At 52.3% G+C, this 23,984-nt stretch overlaps 1 protein-coding gene across 3 annotated transcripts in view; it reads left to right on the plus strand.

Annotated features, from left to right (window-relative positions):
- The window catches only part of CNNM3 (cyclin and CBS domain divalent metal cation transport mediator 3), a 73,545-nt gene that overhangs the window by 44,015 nt on the left and 5,546 nt on the right, over positions 1–23,984 (plus strand). For 2 of the 3 annotated variants that reach the window (XM_075346213.1, XM_075346214.1), the window contains exon 8: positions 1,007–1,082. The exons of the other annotated variant lie outside the window; for it this stretch is intronic. In XM_075346213.1, the coding sequence (XP_075202328.1) occupies positions 1,007–1,056 (50 nt within the window). In that variant the 3' untranslated portion in view covers positions 1,057–1,082. Of the gene's footprint in view, positions 1–1,006; positions 1,083–23,984 lie in introns of those variants that run through there. 3 annotated transcript variants of the gene reach the window in all.

The following is a 23,984-nucleotide window of genomic DNA, read 5'->3' on the forward strand; positions in this document are numbered from 1 at the left end:
ATCACTAGTTACGAGTACCGAGCACCCGAGCATGGTAGTGTCCGCTCATCACTAGTTACGAGTACCGAGCACCCGAGCATGGTAGTGCCCACTCATCACTAGTTACAAGTACCGAGCACCCGAGCATGGTAGTATCCACTCATCACTAGTTACGAGTACCGAGCACCCGAGCATTGGTAGTGCCCGCTCATCACTAGTTACGAGTACCGAGCACCCAAGCATGGTAGTGCCCGCTCATCACTAGTTACGAGTACCAGTGCACCTGAGCATGGTAGTGTCCGCTCATCACTAGTTACGAGTACCGAGCACCCGAGCCTGGTAGTGTCCGCTCATCACTAGTTACGAGTACCGAGCACCCGAGCCTGGTAGTGTCCGCTCATCACTAGTTACGAGTACAGAGCACCCGAGCATGGTAGTGTCCGCTCATCACTAGTTACGAGTACTGAACATGGTAGTGCCCGCTCCAAACTAGTTACGAGAACAGAGCACCCGAGCATGGTAGTGCCCATTCCTCACTAGTTACGAGTACTGAACATGGTAGTGCCCGCTCATCACTAGTTACGAGTGCTGAACATGGTAGTGCCCGCTCCTGACTAGTTACGAGTACTGAACATGGTAGTGCCCGCTCCTCACTAGTTACGAGTACAGAGCACCCGAGCATGGTAGTGCCCTCTCATCAGTAAGAGGTATATATTAACCATATAGCCGCCAGGTGATCATCTAATAACCACAATTTTGGTGACAGATTCTCATTAACTTATGCATTTTACTTTGCTATACAAATGGATAAATATGCGGCACAATTTGCCAAAATTTCTGCATAGAATCTGGTTTTGCTGCAGATTTGTCTTAAAATATTCTGCAAGGTGTATTCCCAATGCTCCTGCAGGTCAGTGTGTGGTGTGCGGGGCCTGTTACTGAAGCCTAGGGGCCCCGTCACTAGCAGTACAATATATCGTGCCCCCTGTCTCATGTCGTTGATCTCTGTAACCCTATCTATTTCCAGCACTTCTTTTCAACACTGCAGTTATGGGCACAATTGAGAGTGTCAGCTAATAGCTGCTCATGCTGGTAACGCAGAGGTAACTATATATAAGTGTTTGCTGTGCTTGATGTCGGGGCTGTTATTGATCAGTGCACCCATTATCTTCCTCTGCTTGCTGAACGATCACGCCTGCACATTTACTGTTTTAAGGGGAATCTATCATGGCATCTTTTTTTTTTTTTTTTTCTTCCCATTTTGACATGATTTTACCCAGTTTGTTTTTATACATCTGTTCCCAAGATGCGGTGGAAGCAGATAATAATTCTGTAGCTGCTTCCTGTAATCTACAGAACAATGGCGACTTCCATTAAAGATTTTCTCTTGCTGTAATTCCTCTGTTCTGCTCCAGTCATTAAAGGGAATCTGTCACCAGGTTTTTGCCACCTAATCAGAGAGCAGCATAACGTAGGGGCAGAGATCCTGATTCCAGTGGTGTCACTTACTGGGCTGCTTAGTGTAGTTTTGATAATCTCCTGCTGATTAACCAGTGATTTTATCATTACAGGACTACTTGGCGTGCTGCAGGTAGTCCAGCATATTCATTCATGAGCTCTGTATAACTGCTAGATCTGCAGCAGAGAAAACATTGATTTTATCAAAATGACAGCAAACAGCTCAGTAAGTGACACATCGCTGGAATCAGGGTCTCTGTCTCTACATTATGCTGCTCTCAGATGGGGGAAGCAAAAACCTGGTGACAGGTTCCCTTTAAGGCTATGTGCGCACGGTGCGTTTTTTTTTTTTTTTTTGCGGCCTTTTTTGGGTGCGTTTCTGGTCTTAAAACTGCATGGCTTTCCTTCCCCAGCAAAGTCTATGAGTTTTCATTTTTGCTGTCCGCACAGTGCAGTTTTGTTTTAGGTGACCACAAAGATGCAACATGTCAATTATTTCTGCGTTTTTGCCAGCGTTTTTCACCCATGCAATGCATAGGAAAAAACGCGGTAAAACACGCAAAAAAAAACGCATGCGGTTTTTTTACCACGGGTGCGTTTGTGTGGTTTTAAGTGGCCAAAAACACACAAACGCTGCATCTTTGTGGTCCCACAAAAAAGCGGCGTGTGCACATAGCCTAAAGGGGTTTTCAGGTTTTTGTTTGTTCCTAGATGGTTTGTTAAAAAAAACAAAACAAATCATAACCTGTGCCTTACTTGCTTTCCCTGGGCACATCTCTGAATCTCCACCTCTCTCCTGGTGTCTGTCTGTCTGCAGCGCTGATAGCTCTGCTACTGAGCTCGGTGATTGATTGCAGCGCTATCAACCAGACATCAGCACTGCAGACAAACAATAATCGCTGAGCTCAGTGGAGCCGCTAAACTTGGTGACTGGCTGCAGCGCTGTCGGCAATGAAAAAGAAAGGGCAGTGATGGCCATTGAGCTGGAACCAGGGAAGCGGAGTAAAGCAGTTTGGTTTTTCTGAAACTAGAGAATCCGTATATGCTTCGGTCAGTAGGATTGTCCGTCCTAAGATGTCTGTATGGGCATGTAGGTCATAGGAAGCTGAATAAAACGATCCATTGATACCCACGATCAGCCCAGAGATCTTAACAGCTCTTTTACATAGAAGACAAACAAGCATTTCTTTGGAATAAAGCCATCAGATATCAAGGTGTCCTTTTATTCAGCTTCCTATGACCTACATGCCCATATAGATGGCTTAGGAGGGTTGATCCTACTGTCACATACCTTCTAAATGCATAAATTAAATTAATTTTATATCCATGATTGGAAAAGTAAGAAACTGGGCAGCTTCTGCATCACACCCCGGAATGATCTACACACAATCTGCATGTTTTCCCAAATGGATGGAAAATCCTGTATGATAGATTCCCTTTAAACATGGCCGTTTGCTGTGCTTTATCCCACACTTATAAGCATGAGTGCAATGCGCTTTCTTCTGTCACACGTTATGTTTGCCAATATCCATGAAATTCAAGAAATCGGTAAGTTTTACCATGAGATCGCAATGGGAGCTGAACCCAAGCCCTTCAACTCCTTATAGGAGTAGAGCTTATTATTTAAAAGAAAAAAAAAATCCATATACCGTATTTTTCGCTTTATAAGACGCACTTTTGTTTCCCCAAATTTTGGGGGGAAAGTAGGGGGTGCGTCTTATAGTCCGAATATACGGATTATATACTGCAGGTCCCAGGGGAGGTGCTGGGGGCTGAGGCAGGCTGGTGGAGGCTTCAGGAGGCAGCGGGAGATCTCCTGCTCCCGCTCATATAATATACACTGCTGCTGTCCATCACTGTGGTGCTGAAACCACATGCGGTGATGGGCTGGGGGAGCGGCGCATATTATATGCGCCCCCCTTTGATGGCACATGATCCCCCTTGTTAGATATGGCCCCCATGCTGCTGCCCATCTTAAAATAAAAAAGCTTTACTTACCTCCTCCAGCGCTGATCTCCGGGGTCTGCCTGCTGCTGCTGTGATCAGGCACACAGAGACGATGTCACTCTGCTGTGCCGATCACATGACCAGCACCGAGAATCAGGAAGTGCAGGAGCTCAGCAGCATGGAGGGAGACACGAGGAAGATCAGCGCTGAAGAAGGTAAGTAAAGAGTTTATTTTACTATGGGCAGCAGCATGGGGGCCATATCAAACACAGGGGGACGTGTGCCATCCATAGGGGGCCAAGGGCAGCACAGGGGGACGTGTGCCATCCATAGGGGGCCAAGGGCAGCACAGGGGGACGTGTGCCATCCATAGGGGGCCATGGGCAGCACAGGGGGACGTGTGCCATCCATAGGGGGCCATGGGCAGCACAGGGGGACGTGTGCCATCCATAGGGGGCCATGGGCAGCACAGGGGGACGTGTGCCATCCATAGGGGGCCATGGGCAGCACAGGGGGACGTGTGCCATCACAGGGGGACGTGTGCCATCACAAGGGGGCTATATTCAATATAAGGGGGCCATATCCAGATTAAGGGGGCTAATTTTAGGATGGGGGGGGCAATGAGGGACATATACTCTATATGATTTGTTAGCCGGACACTGGCATTATAAGACTGACTCCATTTAACATTAAAAAAAAAAATTCCTTCAGCAATTTTGGGGGTGCGTCTTATAAAGCGAAATACAGTATGTGTCAAATACATTAAAGCAGAATGATTGCTTGGTAATGGAAGGAGAATATAGTAGTGAGCTTGCAAAAAAGCACAAGTAAATTGACGTCTAGTGTCCTAATTAAAAAAAAAAAGGTAGATTATAAATGCAAATTAGCTCTCTGCCAGAAGGATAACCCCTATTGGAAATGATGTTGTAATTCGGTACCCAGTACGTGACGTGGGATATCAGCAGATCAGAGACATTCTTGCTTTAGACAGTGCAGCTTAAGCGTTTTTGCAAGGAGATCTAGTAGATTACAAAAAAACCATAAAGCTTCATTCCAGGGGCCAGACTTAAGCAGTCCCTTTTTTCCCAAGGGTCCTGCTTTTCTAGTGACCTTTTTTTTTTTTAAGTGAAGTGGTTATCAACAAATGATCTATGTGTACATCAAGTTTTTCATTTTACATATATTTTTTTTCACATCACAGTTAAGATTACAAATTTTGTTTTTTAATAATATCTTCTATTTCAGTTCATAGCCCCCTTTTTAAATCAGAGACAGGGTTACAATAGCTGTTAACGCCTTTGTACTCAGCTGATAACACAGGATCCAAGAATCCCAATAAGTGATGTCACAGCTGACACGGCAGCCCCTGAATTATTGTTCTATTTTGTATTGAAGCATCTAATGTGCGTGTGCGGTCTGTTCATTGCTACTAATGCACATGTGCATTAATGTTTGTCTAAAAATCGGGAGTAGACGTATGAAGATTTCTCATTTTTAATACTGTAATCTGGGGAGGGAAAAAAAACCTTCCTAAAAATGAAATAAAAAAAATTACATTTAGCACAAAAAAAAAAAAAAATCAATTCATACAATAGATCCTTTTCTGATGATGGCTTCCTTTGAAAGTGACTGCACTAAAAGAAATGAAATAAACTGTATCCTAGCATAGATCTATTATCACCTAACCAATATGAGACACGCCGGGGTGCAGAACCCCTTGTGCACAGCTCTTGGCCGACGCTTCTCTGCTCTCTTGGTCCTCATTGTATCGCTGCTGCTCTTTTCCACATTCATCATCTCTATGGCACAATGATTTACGCAATAGAGAAAAAAAAAAAAGTCTTCTTTTATTTTATAACCGGCTTTTGCAGCCCCATCGACCACAGATAAAGATCTCTTTGTCAGGTAGGTTACAATATCTCCAGTCTTAGAAGAGGAGCGGTGTGACAGGTAACAATCGAAGCAGTGTCACCGCCTCGCTCTACCTGCCCATCAGGATCATTCCACTTGAAACTTGCGAAAAATACATTGGTGAGCGTAAATTATCGTGGCAGACCGGAGCAGCCAGTTTACTGTGAATGTGGCTTATTTACACGTTCGGCCTTTTTGGAAATCTGGCTACAGATAAGTGGCTTTTCTGGACATTTTTTGCCAAACCGAACACAAGATGATTTGTAAATATAATAGGCTACATTTCTCAAAGTTTAAGGGGGTTGTTTTATCCTGTGAAATGTTGTAAGTGCTAAAAAAAAAAGCAATTAACCTTGTAATGTACCTCCGATTAAAAATAAGGAAGCTACATGTGCATCTCAATAAATTAGAATATCATCAAAAAGTTAATGTATTTCAGTAATTCAATACAAAAAGGAAACACATACATTCCTATATATTATATAGAGTCATTACACACAGAGGGATCTATTCCTATATATTATATAGAGTCATTACACACACAGAGGGATCTATTCCTATATATTTTATATAGAGTCATTACACACAGAGGGATCTATTCCTATATAGAGTCATTACACACAGAGGGATCTATTCCTATATAGAGTCATTACACACAGAGGGATCTATTTCACGTGTTTATTTCTATTAATGATTATGGCTTTCAGCCAATGAAAGCCCAAAAGTCATTATCTCAAAAAATTAGAATAATTACCACAAAACACTTGGAAAGGCTTCCTTAGCGTTTAAAATGGTCTTAGTCTGGTTCAGTAGGCTGGACAATCATGGGGAAGACTACTGACTACAGTTGAGCAAGTACCTAACTATTCATTCCGAATAGCATGTGCAATGCAAGTCAATGGGGAAAAATTAAAGAGTAACCCGAATGCCGTACTATTTGTGCGAGTAGCAAATAGTGCGGAATTCGGGTTACTTGTTACATTGCGGGTATTCTCCATTGACTTGCATTGGAATGAATATGCGAGTATTAGATAATACTTGTTATGAGTATAGCAAGTACAAATAGTTAGGTACTCGCTCACCTCTACTGCTGACTTGACATGTCCAGAAGGCAGTCACTGACACACTCCACAAGGAGGGTAAGCCACAAAAGGTCATTGCTAAAGAAGCTGGCTGTTCAGAGTGCTGTATCCAAGCATATTAATGGAAAGTTGAGTGGATGGAAAAAGTGTGGTAGAAAAAGGTGCACAAGCAAAAGGGATAACCACAGCCTTGATAGGATTGTTAAGAAAAGGCCATTCGTATATTTGGGGGAAATTCACAAGGAGTGGACTGCTGCTGGAGTCAGTGCTTCAAGAGCCACCACACACAGACGTATCCAGGACATGGGCTACAAGTATCGGATTCCTTGTGTCAAGCCACTCATGACAAATAGACAACACCAGAAGCATCTTACCTGGGCCAAGGAGAAAAAGAACTGGACTGTGCTCAGTGCTCCAAGGTGTTTTCAGATGAAAGTAAATTTCTCTATCGTTTCATTGGGGGACACAGGACCATGGGTTATGCTGCTGTCACTAGGAGGCTGACACTAAGTAAACACAAAAAAGTTAGCTCCTCCCTAGCAGCATACACCCCGAGCCGGAGGCGAGCTCAGATCAGTTTTTAGCTTAGTGTCGTAGGAGGCTGATGTGGGCCGTCTCGGCCCCCCTCAGCCATGTATTTTTTTGCGCTTTTTTCTTTTATTTCGGCGCCGCTCATCACTCTCATACCTGTCGTCTTCTTCTCTGCAGGTATTCGCTTCACTCATCCTCCGCAGCCCCGTGGGTACCGCTCCCCAGGGTCACAGGGGCTTGAGACTTCGGGGCCCTCTCCCCCGCCCGTCCCCGTGGTACCACTCCCGGGGGTGCGCGTGTGGGCAGGTTGTTTTGTGGGCACCCCTGATTCGCCCTGAGGTATCACCCCAAAGGGCGTACAGGGGAGTACAGCAGGGATGGAACTGCCGCAGCGTGTGTGTTAGATGGGGCCCTGTCACGCTGCATTCTCCTGATGGGGGCTGTCTACCCCCATCATGATGTCCACTACCCTGCCCTGCAGCACGCTCTCCCCCGGAGCCTTCCTGGACGAGCAGCGCTGTTCACAGGCAGGGCCAGGGAGCCCTGCCTGCACCGCATCCAAGAGGGGTGAATCGCTGGGCCGGCGCCGCCGATTGCAGGTAGGACCGACCTTTCCTGCACTTTCCCCCGGCCCTCTCCATAAATTTAGTCCCCGGCTTCGGCCTAGTCGCTCCTGCGTCCTAGCCACGCCCCCGCTGCAGCGCTATTGGCCGCCGGTCGTCTCCCTCTGTTCCTCCCACTGCTCTGCCTCCTGGCTGATGGTGGGGGCTCTGAATCCTCCGGGTTTTTTCGCGCCGGAATCTTGCTCCTCCCCCAGCCTCCTCCAGCGTCCCCTCGCCATTTTAGCCTGCCTCTGGTCCCCTGAGGCTGCAGCGCGCCGGCGTTCTGAGTTTTCTGAGTAGCTCATTCCTGGACTCCACTTCTGGACTGGTGGGCAGCACGCAGGACCTGGGTAAGCTCTGCTCCTAAGGAGTAGCCCTCACTAGGTAGCATTCTCTGAGTTTAGGGACGAGTTAACCCTCTCCTGTCTCCTTCCTAGCAGCCACCAGGGAGAGTACCTGTTTGCACCATGCCTAAGGCTAAGCCCACCCAAGCCAAGCAGGCCCCCCTTTGCACTATTTTTTGCATGCTCCTCCTGCAGCTCCAAATTTTCCCAGGGTCAGGACGCCCCTCTATGCTCCGTCTGTTCTACAGACGCGCAGCCTCCGCAGGACTCCGCGGCCGACGTTTCTGATACCGCAGACGCCACAGCGCCATATGCTGCAGGGCACTGCGTCCCGCCTCCCCCCGACTGGCTAGCGTCCCTGTCCCAGTCCGTAGATTCCCTCTCTGAGGCTTCTCGGACCATCGCGCAAGCTCTACGCCTGCTGCCGACGCTCACCCAGATTCCCGCAGACCCGGCGCAATTGCCCCCGGAGCAGGTGAGCCCCGTTGCAGGGTCCTCCTCTGCTGCTCAGAAACGGACCCGCCAGGTCTCGTCCTCAGACTCTTCCCAGGTTTCACCTTCAGCCCCAGGTCCAGACCGTCAGTCCTCCAGGGAGGCTTCTGACTGCTCCGAGGATGATTCAGATGCGGTACCCCTGCAGGACTCAGAGCAGGCGGCCGATATTCGGCGCATGGTAAATAGCCTGATAGAAGCAGTAAACCAGACCTTAAAGGTACAGGTGGACCCAGTCTCCTCTCAGAGCACCCAGGTCTCCTTTAAGCGGGTGAAGCGGGCCCAGAACACATTCAGCGGACATCCAGAATTCGCTGAGTTACTGCGCAGCCACAGACAACAGCCGGACAAGGTATTTACCAGCGGTAAGTCCATTGATTTGCATTATCCCTTTCCTGAGGGTCTTCGAAAGGATTGGGCAGGTTCCCCTGTGGTCGACCCCCCCAATCTCCCGCCTGTCTTCTCACACAGTCCTTCCACTCACTAACGGTACGTCTCTCAAAGACCCTACGGACCGTACTATTGACAGGTTGGCCCGTTCCGCCTTCGAGGCAGCGGGCTCATCCCTCTCTCCGGCCTTCGCCTCGGTTTGGGTTGCGAAGGCCCTGATGTCCTGGGCGGACACGCTACGCGGCGGTCTCCGCGCCATGCCTGCCAATCCGGACCTGGTTCCCATCGCCTCGCAGATTTCCCTCGCGGGTGAGTACTTGCTCAATGCAGCCCTGGCGTCTGCAAGTTGCGCGACCCAGGCCGCCAGCAACAATGTGGCCATCCGTCGAGCCCTTTGGCTCCGGTCCTGGAACGCGGATGCGGCCTCTAAGAAGTCACTAACTTCCCTGCCCTTCCTAGGGGAGCGTCTCTTCGGAGATAGACTGGACCAGCTGATCTCCGATGCAACGGGAGGAAAGAGTACATCTCTCCCCCAATTGCGCCCCAAGCGCTTCCAGAATCGGCGCCCCACCGCTCGTTTCCGGTCCTTTCGCAGCTTCAGCTCCAATCCCCAGCAGCGAAAAAGCCGCTCTCCTCCGAGAGACAGGAAGACCCCGTCATTCAAGACCAATCCCGCCTGGCGTTCACGCCCCCGCCAGTCCACGAGATCCTCTTCTGGTTACCGCCGACGTTCCTCCAAGTGACTCGTGGTCGGCGCGCAACAGCGCCAGACTTGTGGGAGGGCGTCTGTCTCGTTTTCAGCATGTGTGGATCCCTCTGACCGCCGATGCCTGGGTCAGAGAGATCATCACATCAGGCTACAAAATAGAATTCGAAACAAAGCCACCGAGACGTTTTTTCCTATCTCGCCCTCCCGAGTCTACCGCGCGGGCTCGCGCGTTCTTTCACTCCATAGACTCCCTCCTCCGAACCGGAGTCGTGGTACCAGTCCCTCCCGCAGAGCGTTTCAAGGGGTTCTATTCCAACCTTTTCGTGGTCCCCAAAAAGGACGGCTCTGTCCGTCCTGTCCTCGACCTAAAGCTTCTGAACAGGTCGGTGAGACCTCGGCCGTTTCGAATGGAGTCACTCCGGTCCGTCATCGCGTCCATGGAGGTAGGCGAATTCCTGGCATCGCTGGATATTCAAGACGCCTATCTTCACGTCCCGATAGCCACCTCTCACCAACAGTTCCTCCGTTTTGCGATAGCGGAAGATCACTTCCAGTTCACGGCTCTTCCATTCGGCCTCGCATCCGCGCCCAGGGTCTTTACGAAGATCATGGCTGCTGCCATGTCCGTCCTGCATGCCAGGGGTGTCATGGTCATCCCGTACTTGGACGATATGTTGATAAAGGGCTCTTCCTTCGAGGACTGTCGTCTTGGGGTTCAGATCACAATCGACACCCTTTCACGGTTAGGGTGGCTGATAAATCGGAAGAAGTCCTCTCTGATCCCGGTCCGTCGGATCACCTTTTTAGGCATGGTATTCGATACCATCCAAGGACGAGTTTTCCTCACTCAGGAGAAGATCTCCTCCCTTCAACGAGGGCTCCGCGCTCTCCGGCGTCAGCGCCAAGTGTCCATCAGGTTCGGCATGCGAGTCCTCGGTCGTATGGTGGCGGCGATGGAAGCGGTGCCCTTTGCACAGTTCCATCTCCGGCCCCTCCAGCTGGCCTTGCTGAAGAAGTGGGACAGATCTCCCTTTTCTCTGGACCGCAGGTTTCATCTTTCGCCGGAGACCCGCCACTCCCTCCGTTGGTGGCTCAATCAACGCAACCTCGCATCAGGAAGGTCTTTCCTCCCGCTCCACTGGAAGATAGTGACCACCGACGCCAGTCTCCAGGGCTGGGGAGCAGTGTTTCGACATCACACAGCGCAGGGCCGATGGTCACCGAGAAAGAGTTGCCTCCAGATCAACATTTTGGAGATAAGAGCCGTCCGGCTAGCCTTGCAGCAGTTTCGGCACCTAGTACAGGGTTGCCCGGTCAGGATCCAGTCGGACAATGCGACGGCGGTGGCGTACATCAACCACCAAGGCGGCACAAGAAGTGTCGGGGCGATGCGAGAAGTCAAGAAGATCTTGCACTGGGCCGAGTGTCATCACTCCCTGATCTCAGCGGTACACATCCCAGGCGTGGACAATTGGGCGGCGGACTTCCTCAGCAGGGAAGGCCTCGCCTCCGGAGAATGGTCCCTCAACCGGGAAGTCTTCAACCAGATCTGCGACAGATGGGGAGTTCCGGACGTGGACCTAATGGCCTCACGGTTCAACCGTCAGGTTCCGCACTTTGTAGCGCGGTGCCGCGACCGCTTGGCGTTAGGAGTCGACGCTCTCACCCTGTCATGGAGCCAGTTCAGTCTCCCGTACATCTTCCCTCCGCTCCCTCTAATTCCGAGGGTCCTCAAGAAGATCAAGGCGGAAGGGATACCGGTCATCCTAGTGGCTCCAGATTGGCCCAGGCAAGCATGGTTCGCGGAACTAACTCAGCTCCTCGCAGACGCTCCGTGGCGCCTTCCAGACCGTCCAGATCTCCTGCAGCAGGGGCCTCTCTTCCATCAGAACTCACAGGTCCTAAATTTGACGGCCTGGCCATTGAATCCTGGGTTCTAGCTAAGGCTGGTTTTTCCTCAAGAGTGATTCAGACAATGATTAGGGCCAGGAAGCCATCTTCATCAAAGATTTACCACCGCACGTGGAAGGTTTTCTTCAGGTGGTGTGAAGAGCAGAATATTTCTTCTCCTCTCGCCTTCTCCCTTCCTTCCCTACTGGCGTTCTTGCAGTCAGGCCTAGATGCGGGTCTCTCGCTCGCAACACTAAAAGGCCAGATATCGGCGTTATCAATCCTGTTTCAGAAGCCACTGGCCGCTCGTCCACAGGTTAAGACCTTCATCCAGGGAGTGGCCCACCTGGCACCGCCGTACCGTCGGCCTCTAGAACCGTGGGACCTTAATCTAGTCCTAGGGTCACTTCAAGGCTCCCCATTCGAGCCCTTGCGTGAATCTTCCCTTTCTCACCTGTCTTGGAAGGTGGTGTTTCTTGTTGCCATCACTTCTATTCGCAGGACGTCAGAGCTGGCAGCTCTCTCTTGTCGTTCCCCCTTTTTGATTTTTCACCAGGACAAAGCGGTTCTCCGGCCAGATCCCGCTTTTCTCCCAAAGGTGGTCTCCCCGTTCCATCTTAACGAAGAAATCGTTCTTCCATCCTTCTGTCCTGGCCCCTCACAGCTTGGAGAGGTCCTTGCACACCCTAGACCTAGTGCGTGCACTTAGAATTTATGTCTCCAGAACCGCGCCGTTCCGTAAGTCAGATGGTCTGTTTGTTCTCCCTTCTGGTCCCAAGAGGGGTGAATCTGCATCCAAGGCCACAATTGCCAGATGGATCCGTTCCGCCATATCAGAGGCCTATCGGATTCGGGACAAGTCTCCGCCGCAGGGGGTATAGGCGCACTCTACCCGCGCAGTGGGAGCCTCTTGGGCGATTAGGCATCAGGCGTCGGCCGACCAGGTCTGCAAGGCCGCCACCTGGTCTAGCCTGCACACCTTTACTAGGTTCTACCAAGTTCACACCCAAGCATCGGCAGATGCTATTTTTGGGAGAAAGGTCTTGCAGGCAGCAGTTGCACACCTGTAATAGGGTGGCAGCATTCAATTATAGTGCAAGCCCGCCGAGGGAGGTTGTTGTTTTCTTCCTATCTGCGGGTTTTTCGGTATTCCCACCCAGGGACTGCTTTTGGACGTCCCATGGTCCTGTGTCCCCCAATGAAACGATAGAGAAAGTAGGATTTTTCTGTACTCACCGTAAAATCTCTTTCTCTGAGTCTTCATTGGGGGACACAGCACCCACCCTGCTTGGTTTTTTGGTTGTTTAATTGCATTTGCCTGCTATTTTTTCAGTGGTCTTATGTTCATAGACCTCTTGTTTGCACGGCTGCATTGTTTTAGTTACAACTTGTGTTTATGTATGGTGATTCTGGTACTCCTCCTACTGCTTGTGCACCAACTGATCTGAGCCCGCCTCCGGCTCGGGGTGTATGCTGCTAGGGAGGAGCTAACTTTTTTGTGTTTACTTAGTGTCAGCCTCCTAGTGACAGCAGCATAACCCATGGTCCTGTGTCCCCCAATGAAGACTCAGAGAAAGAGATTTTACGGTGAGTACACAAAAATCCTACTTTTGCATTTCTTTGTCGCTCCATTGGGAGACCCAGACAATTGGGTGTATAGCTTCTGCCTCCGGAGGCCACACAAAGTATTACACTCAAAAGTGTAAAGCCCCTCCCCTTCTGCCTATACACCCCCCGTGCATCACGGGCTCCTCAGTTTTTAAGCTTTGTGCGAAGGAGGCACACATCCACGCATAGCTCCACATCTTAGTCAGCAGCAGCTGCTGACTATGTCGGATGGAAGAAAAGAGGGCCCATAACAGGGCCCCCAGCAATGCTCCCTTCTCACCCCACTCTGGTCGGCGGTGTTGTTAAGGTTGAGGTACCCATTGCGGGTACATAGGCAGGAGCCACATGCTGTTTTCCTTCCCCATCCCTTAAGGGCTCTGGGTGAAGTGGGATCCTAATCGGTCTCCAGGCACGGGGACCGTGCTCCCTCCGCAGCCCCTGGGGAATCTGCTGGACAGGAGCCGGGTATCGTCAGGGACAAGGCCCTGCTACTGTGAGGTACTCTGTGTCCCCTTGGGGGACCGCGCATGGAGCGCTTGTGCCATACACACTGCAGCACTGCTGGGTGTGTTAGTGCGCTGGGGACGACCGCGCTTATTCGCCGGCCGCGCTTATAACTTTAGTCCCCGGCTTTTGCGGCCTAGTATCGCATATTCCCGCCCCCAGGCCTGCCAGTCAGGGGAAGGGCGGGACGCTGCACAGGACGTCAGCGCTGAGGGCTGGAGCATACTTTGTATCCTCCTCCCCCCTCACTCAGCACAGTGGGGCACCAGATTCCCGCACTTTCTAGGGCACGCCCACGGCCCCCTCCTCCCCACAGAACGCCGGCAGCCATTACTGTCAGCACTTCTGACACTGGAGAGGAGAGACAACACGGCTCTGGGAGGCCCAGGCAGGGAATCTGGTGATCACACAACCGCTTTGAGTGGTCGGTAAGCAGCACCTGAGGTGCTGGCCCCACTGAGTGCCGAAGTGTACATATATATATATATATATATATATATGCTTATATGCTATACATTTACACTGTACGGTCGCACTGTTGATTTTTGGCTATATACCCTCCTGGATTGTACTCAGAGGAGACAACAGCATGTCGTCCGCAAAAAGCAAGGGTGCCAAAGCACAGGCGTACTTTGCAACCTGTACCTCATGTGCAGCTATACTACCGGCAGGTTCCACCGACCCTCATTGTGTGCAATGCTCGGCCCCTGTGGCACTTACTCAGCCGGAGTCTCTGCTACTGGTGACCCAGGTGGAACCACCTGCTACCACTGTCCAGGTGACAGGGACGGAGTTTGCAGTATTTGCTGACAAACTGTCTGAGAGTATGGATAAATGGTCTGCTAAGATACTAGAAGCCTTAGGGGTGCTTCACACACAGCGAGCTCGCTGCCGAGATCGCTGCTGAGTCACGCTTTTTGTGACGCAGCAGTGACCTCATTAGCGATCTCGCTGTGTGTGACACTGAGCAGCGATCTGGCCCCTGCTGCGAGATCGCTGCTCGTTACACACAGCCCTGGTTCGTTTTCTTCAAAGCCGCTCTCCTGCTGTGACACACAGATCGCTGTGTGTGACAGCAAGAGAGCGACAAATGAAGCGAGCAGGGAGCAGGAGCCGGCGTCTGACAGCTGAGGTAAGCTGTATCCAAGATAAACATCGGGTAACCAAGGTGGTTACCCGATATTTACCTTAGTTACCAGCCTCCGCAGCTCTCACGCTGCCTGTGCTGCCGGCTCCGGCTCTCTGCACATGTAGCTGCTGTACACATCGGGTTAATTAACCCGATGTGTACAGCAGCTAGGAGAGCAAGGAGCCAGCGCTTAGTGTGCGCGGCTCCCTGCTCCCTGCTCACACTGGTAACTAATGTAAACATCGGGTAACCATACCCGATGTTTACCTTAGTTACCAGTCTCCGCAGCTTCCAGACGGCGGCTCCGTGCAAGCGCAACGTCGCTTGCACGTCGCTGCTGGCTGGGGGCTGGTCACTGGTCGCTGGTGAGATCTGCCTGTTTGACAGCTCACCAGCGACCATGTAGCGATGCAGCAGCGATCCTGACCAGGTCAGATCGCTGGTCGGATCGCTGCTGCATCGCTAAGTGTGAAGGTACCCTTACAGTCCAGACCGGTGACTCAGGCCCCGGGCACTGTTGAATCATTGACCCCAGGCCCCCCTCAGTTGGAGCAGCAAAGTGCTCCTGGGGTGACCCATAGGTCTCAGGGTGAGGTCTCTGACACGGACCGCAGTCCCAGGCCGCCTAAGCGGGCTCGCTGGGAAATTCCCTCGACTTCATCACACTGTTCAGGGTCTCAGCAGGAGGACTCTCTAGAGGATGAAGCGGAGGTAGCAGATCAGGATTCCGATCCTGAGGCCGCTCTCAACCTAGATACACCTGAAGGTGACGCCATAGTGAATGACCTTATAGCGACCATCAATCAGGTGTTGGATATTTCTCCCCCAGCTCCTCCAATTGAGGAGTCAGCTTCTCAGCAGGAGAAATTCCGTTTCAGATTTCCCAAGCGTACAATGAGTACGTTTCTGGATCACTCCGACTTCAGAGAGGCAGTCCAGAAACACCGAGCTTGTCCAGATAAGCGTTTTTCCAAGCGCCTTAAGGATACACGTTATCCCTTCCCCCCTGACGTTGTCAAGGGCTGGGCTCAGTGTCCCAAGGTGGATCCTCCAGTCTCCAGACTGGCGGCTAGATCCATAGTTGCAGTGGAAGATGGGGCTTCACTCAAAGATGCCACTGACAGACAGATGGAGCTCTGGTTGAAATCCATCTATGAAGCTATCGGCGCGTCTTTTGCTCCAGCATTCGCAGCCGTATGGGCACTCCAAGCTATCTCAGCTTGTCATGCGCAGATAAATGCAGCCACACGTACGTCTGCTCCGCAAGTGGTGTCCTTAACCTCTCAGGCGTCGGCGTTTGCGTCCTACGCCATTAATGCTGTCCTGGACTCTGCGAGCCGTACGGCGGTAGCATCCGCCAATTCGGTGGCAGTCCGCAGGGCCATGTGGCTACGTGAATGGAAGGCAGACTCTGCTTCCAAAAAGTTCTTAACCGGTTTGCCATTTTCTGGCGACCGCCTGTTTGGTGAGCGATTGGATGAAATCATTAAACAATCCAAGGGAAAGGACTCATCCTTACCCCAGTCCAAACCAAACAGACCTCAACAACGGAAGGTACAATCGAGGTTTCGGTCCTTTCGGTCCGCGGGCAGGTCTCAATTCTCCTCGTCCAAAGGGCCTCAGAAGGATCAGAGGAACTCCGATTCATGGCGGTCTAAGTCACGTCCTAAAAAGACCGCCGGAGGAACCGCTCCCAAAGCGGCCTCCTCATGACTTTAGGCCTCCTCACTCCGCATCCTCGGTCGGTGGCAGGCTTTCCCGCTTTTGCGACGCCTGGCTGCCACAAGTAAAAGACCGTTGGGTGAGAGACATTCTGTCTCACGGTTACAGGATAGAGTTCAGCTCTCGTCCTCCGACTCGATTCTTCAGAACATCTCCGCCCCCCGAGCGAGCCGATGCTCTTCTTCAGGCGGTGTGCACTCTGAAGGCAGAAGGAGTGGTGATCCCTGTTCCTTTTCAGCAACAGGGTCACGGTTTTTACTCCAACTTGTTCGTGGTGCCGAAAAAGGACGGATCCTTCCGTCCTGTTCTGGACCTAAAACTGCTCAACAAACACGTAAAAACCAGGCGGTTCCGGATGGAATCGCTCCGCTCCGTCATCGCCTCAATGTCCCAAGGAGATTTCCTAGCATCAATAGACATCAAAGATGCTTATCTCCACGTACCGATTGCACCAGAGCATCAGCGCTTCCTGCGTTTCGCCATAGGGGACGAACACCTTCAGTTCGTGGCACTGCCTTTCGGCCTGGCGACAGCCCCACGGGTCTTCACCAAGGTCATGGCAACAGTAGTAGCAGTTCTGCACGCTCAGGGACACTCGGTGATCCCTTACTTAGACGATCTGCTTGTCAAGGCACCCTCTCAAGTGGCATGCCAACACAGCCTGAACATTGCTCTGGAGACTCTCCAGAGTTTCGGGTGGATCATCAATTTTCCAAAGTCAAATCTGACACCGGCCCAATCACTGACATATCTTGGCATGGAGTTTCATACTCTCTCAGCGATAGTGAAGCTTCCGCTGGACAAACAGCGTTCACTACAGACAGGGGTGCAATCTCTCCTTCAAGGCCAGTCACACCCCCTGAGGCGCCTCATGCACTTCCTAGGGAAGATGGTAGCAGCAATGGAGGCAGTTCCCTTTGCGCAGTTTCATCTGCGTCCACTTCAATGGGACATTCTCCGCAAATGGGACAGGAAGTCGACGTCCCTCGACAGGAACGTCTCCCTTTCTCGGACAGCCAAGGCTTCCCTTCAGTGGTGGCTTCTCCCCACTTCTCTGTCGAAGGGGAAATCCTTCCTGCCCCCATCCTGGGCTGTGGTCACGACGGACGCGAGCCTGTCAGGGTGGGGAGCGGTCTTTCTCCACCACAGGGCTCAGGGTACTTGGACTCAGCCAGAGTCCTCCCTTCAGATCAATGTTCTGGAGATAAGGGCAGTATATCTTGCCCTAAAGGCGTTCCAGCCGTGGCTGGAAGGCAAGCAGATCCGAATTCAGTCGGACAACTCCACAGCGGTGGCATACATCAACCACCAAGGCGGAACACGCAGTCGGCAAGCCTTCCAGGAAGTCCGGCGGATTCTGCTATGGGTGGAAGCCACAGCCTCCACCATATCCGCAGTTCACATTCCGGGCATAGAAAACTGGGAAGCAGACTGTCTCAGTCGCCAGGGCATGGACGCAGGGGAATGGTCGCTTCACCCGGACGTGTTTCAGGAGATCTGTTGCCGCTGGGGGAAGCCGGACGTCGACCTAATGGCGTCCCGGCACAACAACAAGGTCCCGACATTCATGGCACGGTCTCAAGATCACAGAGCTCTGGCGGCAGACGCCTTAGTTCAGGATTGGTCGCAGTTTCAACTCCCTTATGTGTTTCCTCCTCTGGCACTGTTGCCCAGAGTGTTACGCAAGATCAGGTCCGACTGCCGCCGCGCCATCCTCGTCGCTCCAGACTGGCCGAGGAGGTCGTGGTACCCGGATCTGTGGCATCTCACGGTAGGCCAACCGTGGGCACTACCAGACCGATCAGACTTGCTGTCTCAAGGGCCGTTTTTCCATCTGAATTCTGCGGCCCTCAACCTGACTGTGTGGCCATTGAGTCCTGGATCCTAGCGTCTTCAGGGTTATCTCAAGAGGTCATTGCCACTATGAGACAAGCTAGGAAACTAACGTCCGCCAAGATCTACCACAGGACGTGGAAGATATTCTTATCTTGGTGCTCTGATCAGGGTTTTTCTCCCTGGCCCTTTGCCTTGCCCACTTTTCTTTCCTTCCTTCAATCCGGATTGGAAAAAGGTTTGTCGCTCGGCTCCCTTAAGGGACAAGTCTCAGCGCTCTCTGTGTTTTTACAGAAGCGCCTAGCCAGACTTCCACAGGTACGCACGTTCCTGCAGGGGGTTTGTCACATAGTCCCTCCTTACAAGCGGCCGTTAGAACCCTGGGATCTGAACAGGGTGCTGATGGTTCTTCAGAAACCACCTTTCGAGCCAATGAAGGATATTTCTCTCTCACGCCTTTCGCAGAAAGTGGTCTTCCTAGTAGCAGTCACATCACTTCGGAGAGTGTCTGAGCTAGCAGCGCTGTCATGCAAAGCCCCTTTCCTGGTGTTTCACCAGGACAAGGTGGTTCTGCGTCCGGTTCCGGAATTTCTCCCTAAGGTGGTATCCCCCTTTCATCTCAATCAGGATATCTCCTTACCCTCTTTTTGTCCTCATCCAGTTCACCAATGTGAAAGGGATTTGCACTTGTTAGATCTGGTGAGAGCACTCAGACTCTACGTTTCTCGTACGGCGCCCCTGCACCGCTCGGATGCACTCTTTGTCCTTGTCGCTGGCCAGCGTAAAGGGTCACAGGCTTCCAAATCAACCCTGGCTCGGTGGATCAAGGAACCAATTCTCGAAGCTTACCGATCTTCTGGGCTTCCGGTTCCCTCAGGGCTGAGGGCCCATTCTACCAGAGCCGTGGGTGCGTCCTGGGCTTTGCGGCACCAGGCTACGGCTCAGCAGGTGTGTCAGGCAGCTACCTGGTCGAGCCTGCACACTTTCACGAAACACTATCAGGTGCATACCTATGCTTCGGCAGATGCCAGCCTAGGTAGGCGAGTCCTTCAGGCGGCGGTTGCCCACCTGTAGGAAGGGGCCGTTTTACGGCTCTATTACGAGGTTTTACTTTACCCACCCAGGGACTGCTTTTGGACGTCCCAATTGTCTGGGTCTCCCAATGGAGCGACAAAGAAGAAGGGAATTTTGTTTACTTACCGTAAATTCCTTTTCTTCAGCGCTCTATTGGGAGACCCAGACGATTGGGGTATAGCTACTGCCCTCTGGAGGCCACACAAAGCACTACATTAAAAGTGCAAGGCCCCTCCCCCTCTGGCTATACCCCCCCCCCGTGGTATCACGGGTTCTCCAGTTTTAGCTTTGTGTGCGAAGGAGGTCAGACATTCCATGCATAGCTCCACAGATTTTAGTCAGCAGTAGCTGCTGACTTTTCGGATGGAAGAAAAGAGGACACATATAGTGTCCCCAGCATGCTCCCTTCTCACCCCTGGATGGTGTTGTAAGGTTGAGGTACCTATTGCTGGTACAGGGCTGGAGCCTGACATGCTGTTTTCCTTCCACATCCCCTGGTAGGGCTCTGTGGAAGTGGGATCCTGCCGGCCTCTCAGCTCTGACGCCGGGCTCCATCCACAGACCCATTAGAACCTGATGGATTCGGAGCAGGAGTACGATCAGGGACAGGCCCTGCATCATACAGGTACTCTGTGTCCCCGGCAGGCACAGACACACTCCGGGCTGGCTGGGTGTTGTAGTGCGCCGGGGACCGCAACGTGGAGTTGGTGTCCCTACAGATTACTGGGGGACTTTTTTGTGTATGGGAACGCAGCGCCGACCCCCTCTGGACCGGGCGGCGCTGCTGTGACTTGTGGTGCGCCGGGGATCCGCCGTCCGCGCTTTTACGGCGGCGGCGGTTATAAATTTAGTCCCCGGCTTTTTGGGCCTAGGACGCCGGCAACTCCGATTCGTTCCCGCCCCCACCCTGTCAATCAGGGTAGGGGAGAGACGCTGTTCGCTAGCAGCGACGAGGGCTGGAGCCTGATTTACATGCTCCAGCCCTCTCACTTGGCACAGAGGGAAGCAGGCTTCCCGCTCTTGGCCAGGAACGCCCAGGGCCCGCCCCCCTTCCTCTCTCGAGACGCCGGCAGCCATTACATGCATGCCTGGCTGGAGGAAGGACGCAAGGCTCTGGGAGACCTGGACTAGGGGCTATCTGGCGACCACACACCCGCTTTTTAAGCGGGCGGTAAGCGATTTTTCTGTGCTGGTCCCTCTAGTGCCTCACTGTGTATCAGTGTACTGTGTACAGATATATAGATATTGTATTTCTTGCACTGTGAGGTCGCTTCTGGCTGCATATCCCAGATCGCTCTGTGGAAGCAGCAACATGTCATCCTCAAAACGCAAGGCGGCCAAGGCAAAAAGGGCTGTGTATACTGCGTGTGCTGCATGTGGGGCTAATCTACCAGCAGGCTCCGATGACCCCCATTGTGTGCAATGCTCCGACCCGGTGCTGCTTCGCCAGCCGGAGTCAGGAGAGGTAGCGACCCAGGCTGAGACGCTTGTAGGTTCTGCCCCGGTGACAGGGACAGACTTTGCAGTTTTTGCAGATAATATGTCTGTGTCTATGGCAAAAATCCTTGAAACCTTGCAATCTATGCATGGGGCTCAGTCTCTGGGCACGGCGAGGCCTCTGTCCTCAGGTCCCCCTTACTTGGAATGTATCCAGCCCACAGGGGGGTCCCCGGCTTCACAGGCCGAGGATTATGACTCAGATGATGGCCCCAGCCACCCTAAGCGAGCTCGCTGGGAAAGACCCTCGACGTCTTCACACTGCTCAGGGTCTCAGCGCAATCAGTCTCCCTGTGATGTGTCTGATGAGAGTGATCAGGAATCCACTCCTGGAACCCCTCTCAACCTGGATACCCCGGATGGGGATGCCATGGTAAACGACCTTATCTCAGCCATCAATAGGCTGTTGGATATTTCTCCCCCAGCCCCTTCAGCAGAAGAGGCGGCTGCGGAGCAGGAGAAGTTTCGTTTCCTTTATCCCAAGCGTAAATTGAGTGCTTTGTTAGATCACTCTGACTTCAGAGAATCAATCCAGAAGCACGACGCTCACCCAGAAAGGCGTTTCTCTAAACGATCTAAAGATACGCGTTTCCCTTTCCCCCCTGAGGTGGTCAAGCGCTGGACACAGTGTCCAAAGGTAGACCCCCCGATTTCCAAACTTGCAGCTAGATCCATAGTTGCAGTGGAGGATGGCGCTTCACTTAAAGATGCCAATGACAGACAGATGGACCTTTGGTTAAAATCTGTCTATGAAGCTATCGGCGCGTCGTTTGCTCCGGCATTCGCAGCCGTATGGGCACTCCAGGCTATTTCAGCTGGCTTAGCAAAAGTGGATGCTATCATGCATCCAGCAGTGCCGCAAGTGGCGCACCTTACCACGCAGATGTCGGCGTTTGCGTCTTACGCTATCAATGCGGTCCTAGAATCTACCAGTCGCACCTCAATGGCGTCCGCCAATTCGGTAGTTTTGCGCAGAGCCTTGTGGTTAAAGGACTGGAAAGCAGATGCTGGTTCCAAAAAATGTTTAACCAGTTTGCCTTTGTCTAGAGATAGACTGTTTGGCGAGCCATTGGCTGACATCATTAAGCAGTCCAAGGGTAAAGACTCCTCTTTACCACAACCCAGAACATCCAAACCTCAGCAGAAAAAGTGGCAGCAGAGGTTTCAGTCCTTTCGAGGTTCGGGCAAGACTCCATTTACCTCGTCCAAAGGGACTCAGAGGACGCAAAGAAACTCAGATTCGTGGCGGACTCACACACGCCCCAAGAAAGCAAATGGAGGTACCGCTTCCAAAGCGGCTACCTCATGACTTCCAGCCCCCCCCCTCCGCATCGCCGGTCGGGGGCAGGCTCTCCCGCTTTTCCGGCATTTGGATGTCACAGGTCAAAGACCGGTGGGTGACGGACATTTTGTCTCGCGGGTACAGAATCGAGTTCAATTCTCGTCCTCCAGCTCGGTTCTTCAGAACCTCCCCACATCCAGACCGAGCAGATGCTCTGTTGCAGGCGGTGGATTCCCTAAAAGCGGAAGGAGTGGTGATCCCAGTCCCTCCTCAGGAACAAGGGCAAGGGTTTTACTCCAATCTCTTTGTGGTTCCAAAAAAGGACGGCTCGTTCCGTCCTGTTCTGGACCTAAAACGGCTCAACAAACATGTGCACGCCAGGAGGTTCCGGATGGAAACCCTCCGCTCTGTCATTGCCTCAATGTCCAGAGGAGACTTCCTTGCCTCAATAGACATCAAAGATGCTTATCTCCACGTGCCAATTGCTACAGAACATCAACGTTTTCTACGTTTTGTGATAGGAGACGACCATTTTCAGTTCGTAGCTCTTCCATTTGGTCTGGCGACAGCCCCACGGGTCTTCACCAAGGTCATGGCGGCGGTGGTAGCAGTCTTGCACTCTCAGGGACACTCGGTGATCCCTTACCTAGACGACTTATTGGTCAAAGCTCCCTCTCAGGAGGCATGTCAGCACAGCCTGAATGCTACGCTGGAGACTCTACAGTCTTTCGGATGGATCATCAACTTTCCAAAGTCGATCCTATCACCGACTCAGTCACTAACGTATCTTGGCATGGAGTTTCATACTCTAGCAGCGATAGTGAAGCTGCCGCTGAACAAGCAGCGGTCATTACAGACAGGGGTGCAATCTCTCCTGCAGGGCCAGTTGCATCCCTTGCGGCGCCTCATGCATTTCCTAGGGAAGATGGTGGCAGCCATGGAAGCAGTTCCCTTTGCGCAGTTTCATCTGCGCCCACTTCAATGGGACATTCTCCGCCAATGGGACGGGAAGTCAACGTCCCTGGACAGGAAAGTCTCGCTTTCCCAGACGGCCAAGGACTCTCTACAATGGTGGCTCCTTCCCACCTCATTATCTCAGGGAAGATCCTTCCTGCCCCCATCCTGGGCAGTAGTCACGACAGATGCGAGTCTGTCGGGGTGGGGAGCAGTGTTTCTCCACCACAGGGCTCAGGGGACGTGGACTCCGCAGGAGTCCACCCTTCAGATCAATGTTCTGGAAATCAGAGCAGTGTATCTTGCCCTACTAGCCTTCCAGCAGTGGCTGGAAGGAAAGCAGATCCGAATCCAATCGGACAACTCCACAGCGGTGGCATACATCAACCACCAAGGAGGGACGCGCAGTCGGCAAGCCTTCCAAGAAGTCCGGCGCATTCTAATGTGGGTGGAGGACAGAGCATCCACCATATCCGCGGTTCACATCCCAGGCGTAGAAAACTGGGAAGCAGACTTCCTCAGTCGCCAGGGCATGGACGCAGGGGAATGGTCCCTTCACCCGGACGTGTTTCAGGAAATCTGTCGCCGCTGGGGAGTGCCGGACGTCGACCTAATGGCATCCCGGCACAACAACAAGGTCCCGGCATTCATGGCGAGGTCGCGCGATCAAAGAGCTCTGGCGGCAGACGCCTTGGTTCAAGATTGGTCGCAGTTTCAGCTCCCTTACGTGTTTCCGCCTCTGGCGCTCTTGCCCAGAGTGCTACGCAAGATCAGATCCGAGTGCAGCCGCATCATACTCGTCGCTCCAAACTGGCCGAGGAGGTCGTGGTATCCGGATCTGTGGCATCTCACGATCGGTCGACCGTGGTCACTGCCAGACCGACCAGACTTACTGTCCCAAGGGCTGTTTTTCCATCAGAATTCTGCGGCCCTGAACCTGACTGTGTGGCCATTGAGTCCTGGATCCTAGCATCTGCAGGATTATCTCAAGGAGTGGTTGCCACAATGAGACAAGCGAGAAAGTCGAATTCTGCTAAGATCTACCA

The sequence above is a fragment of the Anomaloglossus baeobatrachus genome, chromosome 4, assembly GCF_048569485.1.
Source record: "Anomaloglossus baeobatrachus isolate aAnoBae1 chromosome 4, aAnoBae1.hap1, whole genome shotgun sequence".
Taxonomy (NCBI): Eukaryota; Metazoa; Chordata; class Amphibia; order Anura; family Aromobatidae; genus Anomaloglossus; species Anomaloglossus baeobatrachus.